The sequence below is a fragment of the Dermochelys coriacea genome, chromosome 7, assembly GCF_009764565.3.
Source record: "Dermochelys coriacea isolate rDerCor1 chromosome 7, rDerCor1.pri.v4, whole genome shotgun sequence".
Lineage (NCBI taxonomy): Eukaryota > Metazoa > Chordata > Testudines > Dermochelyidae > Dermochelys > Dermochelys coriacea.
This window is the reverse complement of record NC_050074.1, coordinates 35,171,591-35,179,706: the sequence shown is the minus strand read 5'-3', so window position 1 is coordinate 35,179,706 and position 8,116 is coordinate 35,171,591. Positions and strand designations below refer to the sequence as shown.

Sequence of the window (8,116 nt, the reverse complement as noted above, 5' to 3'; positions counted from 1 at the left end):
CAAAGCTTCACCTCAAGGTAGGTATTGAAATTGGGTTCTGCAAAATGGGTTGTAAAATGGTCAATAAATCAACCTTTTAGAAAATGCTGCATGATTCTGCGGCCTCCTTGAAGCCAACAGGGAAAGGAATAGGATTGAGGATGGCCCAATACTAGAACAGGAGATGCAGCGCAGGGCTTGAGCTGCTCCTTGGGCTAATTAGCTGACAACCCCTGCAGCCTCTTAGAAGATCTGTTCTAGGGCTGGCTGGCTGCCTAGCTCAGAAGCAGAGCTTTGGTCAGTGAGCTAGCTGTGCTCCTATTAACTCATGAGAGCCTATAAGCTCTCCTCAAATCCCACCACTGTCCCAAGCCTTCCCCCTCCCCATTCTGCTACTTCATAATCTCCAATGCATCACCAGATAACCTCAACTCTTCTACAGCCTACACCCACCCCACCTCAATCTCTGCCACTGTACATCTGCAGCTGCCCTTTTCCCCATTATTCCTACTGTATCATGTTCCCACCCCTACATTCTGCCTGCCTCCCTTCTCCCCAACAGCAGAGTCCACATAAAGTTCAGGGCAAGTACACATTTTCATACAGGTAAACATTTAGAAATGTAACCCGCTTGTCTTTGCTCAGCCTGAGATTTGCATGGGCGTGTGCTCGTGCACAGTATGCCCTCCCTCTCTTCAGAACTATGCTCCCCTCAACCCAAAGGCTCACCTACCAGAGCCCTGCTTGCTGTGCATCCTACCCTGACACAGTGTCACTCTTGCTGTGCTCATGGTACGGGGCCCTAATGCTCCCTCATCAACTACCCCGTGATGCCACATTGCTAACGCACCTTCCCCTTCTCCCCCTGTGCCAACTGACTGAGCCCTGCTTCCCAACACCTGTCCTCCCTCTTGTTCCACCAGATTCCTGCTCCTGTATGATTCCCTCTCCCCCACGTCCCCAAATAGAGCCCTACTACCCCCAAAATTTGTCCTCCATCTCATCTCTTCCATTTCTGCCATGGGCTTTCATCCAATAACCATACTTACACTTCCTCCACCCAGTGCTCCCACAATTCACTCCTGGGGCCTTCAGTAGGCGGCACAGTGGTAATTAGCCACACTCCTCCAACCATCCTCTGGGTGTGGCCAGCAAGCCTGCATCCACCGTACAACCAATCACAGTGCAGACATCTAGTTCCTCAAACATGTGCCTAACCTTAACATCAATCTCAGAAAGGTTAACATAGCTAATGAATGTAAAAACAACAAGGAGTCCAGTGGTATCTTAAAGGTGCCACCGGACTCCTCGTTATTTTTGTGGATACAGACTAACACAGCTACCCCTCTGATACTAATGAATGTAAGTTTAATACCAATGAACATAAGTTTAATAGACTTATTTAAACTTAAACTGAACAGACATTTAAGTTTAAATAACTAATTTGTTACTACAACCTAAACCATTGTTTGGAATGACGGCTAGGCATGTGATACTGAGGAATTGGATCTGTACTTTATAAGTTTTTGAATTCTGGAAGTTGAAAAGAATTTCTTGTGGAACTGTGAAACCTGTGAATGCACTTGGGTATTATATATGGATGATAAAGGCATGTGAATTGAGGTTAATCTGGATATTAAGTATTGCCTTGACTGATGATTTTCTAGAGTTTTAGTTTACAAAGTTTTTGGGTGTGATTCATATACAGTATTTTACTTCCACGTCATGTACACATTTTAAGATCATTCTGTAAAGGCAGGAACTGATTTGCTTGACTCTGAATTTGGTTTATGGAGTTATGCAATGAGCATTTATAAATTATTAACATAGCAAACAGTCCTATTTTTAACTGAATATATGCAGTCACTGATGGTGTTATACAGCTCAATATTTTAGAACAGGAAAGAGTTTTTTTAAGAAAAAAGAAAAGGAGTACTTGTGGCACCTTAGAGACTTAACCAATTTATTAGAGCATAAGCTTTCGTGAGCTACAGCTCACTTCATGCTCTAATAAATTGGTTAAGTCTCTAAGGTGCCACAAGTACTCCTTTTCTTTTTGCGAATACAGACTAACACGGCTGCTACTCTGAAACCAGTTTTTTTAAGGTTATCTTACATTATGAGCTGTAACCCTGAAAATTGGGGAACCAGTCTGAATCTTAATCCATAAACAGAAATTGTTCTCTGAGTATACACAGATGTCTTTAATTAAACAAACAGAAAATGACATCTCATTCAAAGATACAAAAAAGCAACACAGTACTTTAGCATCTGCAATACACTTTTTACATTTAAGGTTTTCATTGGTTTAATTTTTATAGGTTACTCATGTAAGTTATGACTCAGTGTGAGTAAAAAATGAGACCTTTGGATAAGGTTTCAAATTTAAATAACTTTTCACATGAGATAAACATCTGTAGGTTTCTTTAGCCAGTTGGAAAAGATTACTCTGTCCTTTCAAGCACGTTAACATACAATCAACTTTCCTTTAAAAATAAAATTTCAGAAACCTTTTCTATTAAAATACCTAAAAATATATAAAAGTTGGTAAATAAGCAACGTACACTGAAAAGTTAAATGCTTGTTTTCTTTTTTTTTAGACACATAAGAAAGCAACATTAAGACATGCGGTGATTTACTATAGCCTATGTATAAAGGATTTTTTTTCTACACGTTTGTTTACTACTACAACTAATCTTATTTTAAGATTTCCAAAGAATCCAATAAATACATCAGAATGTTGTCAGTATTTATTCAATATTACTGAATTTATTCAGTAAAGTAAAATGAAATATCATTAATGTAAACATTAATACATAAATATTAATACATTAAATCATTGTATAACATGGCACTGACATTGTGGCAATTGTTTAACATAAAAAATATAGCTTATTGATGAGGCTTCTAAATCAATAAATATAGTTTTAAAACAGAGTTCACAATATAAAAGCATATTGCTTCAAACCAAATGCTACAGTACAATCACACAGTAGCAGCTCATTAAAATATCAACTTTTACATCTGTAAATGGAATAAGGCTCACTACAGCTCCCTTTTTTTAAATAAAAAGTTCTTTAACTAAAACTAAAATTTGGTCAATACATGCCAATTTACACAAAATACTGTAGCTGGTAAATGAAAGTTAATTTGACAGGACCACTGAAGTCCCCAGCATAACTGTGCAAACATCAAGAGGGGTCTGTTTCTTTTTTGGCCTCCTTTCTTTTTGCTTCCAGTGTTTGTTTAAATACTTTTCTCAGAGTATTGTAAACCTGTGGTCCATTTTCAGAATCCAAACTCGTCTGGGAAAAGGGAGAAATTAATTTGAATGTTTTACAGTACTGTACGACATGGCACAATACAGACAGAAAATACTAAATAATACATATTTTAAAATTCCAAGTACCAGATGCATTTTCATATACTTATTTTAAGCCAGGAAATAGGTATTTTTCATAAATCACTACAGGTCTGAACAACTACAGCAGAGTTCTATCTATTGACAGGTTAAAACAAAATGGCGTTTAGAAATAAAAGAGTTAGGAGGAGAGATGTCATGCTCATGTCTACAGTCTGAATGGCTACTAGCTGAAGAGTGGCTGTACGTTAGATATGATCCTTCTTTTCAAATTAATTCAAATACTTTATCAGTGGAAAGATAATGAGTTCACCATCACGGGAACCCACGATATGACTAAATTTAACCCTTTCAAACCTTAATGTCTGCTTTTATAATCATTTGTTTATATGTATATGTCCCATGCTCCCCACCACCTGTGTATGTGGATGGAGACCATGCATCCATGGAACACGGGAGGGAACTTCAAATCTCCTACATGTTCCCCTTTGTGTCCCTACCCAACAGAATTCTAGTTCCATGGACATGGAAGATTGGGAGAAATTGTTAGGCTCTGGATTCTTTCACTCCACCCCAACCTGCAAGAGAACATTGCACAAACGAATACAATTTGAGGTTCTATTAATTGGCACTACTTTCTCCTTCATGTGAGGGGAATTCAGAAGGCAGTTGCAGCACATGGAGTGCTTGAGAGCATGGGTTATGAAACCACACTATCCAGGGACTAGTTGAAAATGGTGAATCTGGGAGGCAGATTGGAGACAAGGTAAATCCATGTGCACAGTACTTGTATGATCTACAGGTAATGGTGTGGAAACCTTAGTTCCTGGCCATGGGGAACAAAACAGTAATAGATTTCACATGTTGCACATGTTTCCTCTGCCCTCCATGATAACTTGCATAGGAAGGATGGGCCCTACAAAAAATAACCAGTATTTGACAATGGAGCTACATCAAGTTACCCCAGCTGAGGACCTGACCCAATAAATGCAGAGTTTTCTGCACACTAGTAGCTTTACTGTTCATGGTGTGTGGGCATAACAAATGTACATTGTTAGTCCTTTTCTAATCTTATTTCACCTAAACCATATTTTGATCTGACCAGAACAGGTTTCTATTCTGTACACTATACACACTGAGGCTCTGTGATTCTATAGTTAGTGCAAATGACCTTCATTTGTAAAACTACAATATTACCAAATATTTCTTCAGAGATAATTAGATAATTTGGAGGCATCACCCTATCTGATGACAGGAACAACATAGACAACTCTTCCATAATCACTAGGTCATGGGTCGGATAAAAGCATCTTAGTTAGTTTAGATGAAGTTGAGGACAATGTTAATCTTAATTACTGAGGAGGGAAGACTTATCTGTGTGTGTGTGTGTGAGGGGAGGGGAATCCAAACCAAATCAAATAGTGATGCCAGCCTTATTAGTGAAGCTTAACTTCCCCTAAGGGAGGCTGAAATATGCCCAAGGAAAAAGTATGAGCAGAAAATGAATATTCTGCCTGGTTTTTGTTTGAGACCTGCCAAAACACAATGAGAGGTGACTTACATTACAGTAAATGAAATTTACAGTGCTTTTGTCTGTACAGATCCCAGTGTAGGTTTGTATGCCCCATGCATGCAAGTCAAGAATCTTTCAGCCAGCAGTTTCAGTTGTGCCCCTCTGAGAGTATAAAGAGCAAAGCAGCCCCAACCACCACTCAGTTCCTTCACTAATATAGACTATCCAGTAAAGGGCTTTGTATCTGGGGGAAAGTGAGTGGGTTGTGGGATCCATGGGGGGAAAAAGCACTTTAAACTCCAGTTACTGTCAGTTAAATAACCTGTTTCTTCAAGAATTTGTCCACATAATTCCCACTGTAGATGACTGGCTAACAGCTACCTCTCAAGGAGGTGAGTGATAGGAGTCCTATTTAAAATAACTGCAGCATAGCCTTGCCAAATTGGGCATCTGTTCTAGAGGCTACCACAATGAAGTATTGATTGGTAAATGTCTGAAAAGAACTCTAAGCAGCTGCCCTACAAATCTCAGAAATAGGGATTCCCCTGAAACAAGTTACAGATGTAGATGAGCTCTAATAAAGTATGCCCTAACTCTAGGAGGAAAGGGTAGTTTATTCAATGCATAGGATATCTTCATATTGTCTGAAACCCACTTCAAGAGCCTCAGAGGAAACAGCATGACCTTTAGATTTGCTACCAAAAGCCATAAAAAGGTCAATGAGATAGGGATATATGTGAATGCCTTGCCTCCTCTGCATAGCTGCTCCCACTGAAAGGCATTTGGCAAACATACTCAGAGCTGTTGAGAGACTGAAAGGGAGGACTCTGAACTGGCAATAATGTCCACTGACCATAAAATGAAGAAGCTTCCTGAGAGCTGGATGGATTGCCACATGGAAGTAAGCATCTTGCAAGTCAGGAGTTGCAAACTAGTTCATGGGATCTAGAAAAAGGAATTACTGAAGAAAAAGGTGGTCATCTGAGATTTGAAGCTCTGGGTGAGTTTGTTGGGTCTTCTGAGATCTAATATAGAATACCACCCTCCTTTCTTTGTAGTAATGAGCAAGTAATGGGAATAGAAGCCCTTGCCACACAATCCTAAAGGCATCATCTCAATCACACCCTGAAGAGTATCTCCTCCTGCACCAGACCATTATGTTAAGTGTCCCTGAAAAGTGACATGGAAGAGGGTGCAGAGTTGGCATAGATTGGGGCTGAATTGAATACTCTTGCTCTATAACTTCTAAGACCCATTGGTTGGTAGTAATTGCAGCCCATGCATCTGCAAACAAGGCAATTGCCAAAGAGCAGGGAGAAAGGGCATAGATCCTTAAAAACTAGCCTACAACTCTTGACCGTGGCATCAAACCTGCAGCCTTTGGTCCTACAATCAATCAATTCACATTAACAGTAGATGGATGGCTCATCTCTTCTTACGAGTTTTTTTCCTTGTACAATTCAGAAGTTCTTTGTCGGTATGAATATGAAGATGGAAGTCTCTGTTTTGAGAAGGTCAGAGGTTTCATTTGCTTTTTCCTCTGGTATGCAATACAGAGGCCAAACAACCAAAAGGTTGCTCTCAAGTTCTTCAGTGCATGAAGCACCTAATCAGTATTCAAGATGAAAAGATCGTGGCCCTCAAAAGGAAGGTCCTCAATCACCCAATTCTCCGAGTGTCCCTGAACTTCCAACTCCCAGAAGCTGGGATTGAACAACATGGGACCAATCACTCGAAACTGCCCTGTTGTGTTCCTTCCCTCTGAAGCATCTGGTACTGGGCTAGATGGACCATTGGTCTGACCCAGTATGGCTGTTCTTATGGTGCAAACCTCTTTTGGAATTCCTTACTATTGCAGCCAGGATGTTCTGCATATAGTTATTGCAGTAGCCATTGTCCTAGCTGCAGTGTTAGAAGCATCCAAAGACACCTGTAATGCAATTTTTGTCAACTGCCATCCTTCCAAAGCTACTGCTTTCAATTTGTCCCTGATGTCCTGAAGAAGTTTTTCATTCAACTTTGAGAGCTTATGTTCTCCTTAACTCTAGATGTAGATTTAGGAGGACCAGGCTGCTTGGAGTTGTCATGAGCACTACTACTACTAAAGACCCAGGGGCCAGGGGTCAAGAAATACTCAAACCCCTGGGGGAACTGATATTTGAGATCTGCTCTTTTAGATGTGGCTGAAATAGATGAAGGAGCCTGCCACATATCTTTAACTGACTCAAGGACAGCCTCATCATTTCCCCATACCAATCAACCCTGGGAAACCAGATGCACAGTGCTGGATAACTTGTGAGACCTTTCCTGGACAACTTAGAGGAGTATCTAAGATCTCTGATATCCTTTAAGAAGGTTGTGAAAGCCTTGAAATTGAGTATGGAAAGACAGATTGTGTTACAGCTTCATCTGATGAGGAAGATGAATAGCCAAAGGAATCGGTTGATACCCATGTTCCTCCATAAGATCTTAGTATACTCCTTAGTATGAGGTTTTTGTTCAAATTGCTAGACAAGCTCCTGGTTACATGGTTGGGCTATCTTAGATGGTTCCTCAGGAGATGGTGATCTAATTCTAGACCTAGATCCGGATGAACAAAGAGCAGGAAAATGGTGATGCTTCCACCCTGACTACTATGGCCAAGACTGCATCCCATATAAGAAAGGCATAAGATGCCACAATATGGGATGAAATACCAAATTATGGGAATTATAATGAGAAGCATTCCTTCTTGAGACTCATTCAGGAGCCAGCATAGGAAAAAGAGAAGAGAATCTAGAAGAAGGGCTTCTACTGTCATGAGACAAAGACGCAGAGAAGTAGAACTCCTCCAAGAGTGGTATGGATCTCTGAGTAGTTTTAATACGCTGCAGAGATCCAGATCCCAATCTCTGAGAAATAGATATTGGTACCACAGATGATGGTCACAGGGAGGTTTTCATAATCAGTACCTTTGGTTCCAGTAGCAGAAGGGACGTAGATTCTGTAGATACTGGAGAAATATCCAAGTGAGGAGACTGTGGTTCTGCAGCGATCACTATGGTTGGAGAATTTGTGAAAGCCGCCAGCATTAAGAGAGGAACTGGTACCAAGGTAGGCAGAACCAATCTAAACAGTATCAGTATGGAAGTCTCAATATATGGGACCTTCTTATTAATATGAAATACTAAAAAATCTGTGGCATATGGTACCAATGATGCTGATACTAAGAGGTATTGGTTGCCAGAGATAGACAACATGGTACTGAAGCAGCAGGGTAATAT

General features: G+C 40.2%; 1 protein-coding gene across 4 annotated transcripts in view; it reads right to left on the bottom strand.

Annotated features, from left to right (window-relative positions):
• Window positions 1–2,707: 2,707 nt before the first annotated feature.
• The window catches only part of PTPDC1 (protein tyrosine phosphatase domain containing 1), a 47,638-nt gene continuing 42,229 nt past the window's right edge, over window positions 2,708–8,116 (bottom strand). For 3 of the 4 annotated variants that reach the window (XM_038410967.2, XM_038410966.2, XM_043518857.1), the window contains one exon: window positions 2,708–3,284. In XM_038410967.2, coding sequence (XP_038266895.1) covers window positions 3,171–3,284 — 114 coding nt within the window. In that variant the 3' untranslated portion in view covers window positions 2,708–3,170. The remainder of the gene's footprint in view (window positions 3,285–8,116) is intronic. The other variant, XR_005294132.2, reaches the window with a different exon arrangement.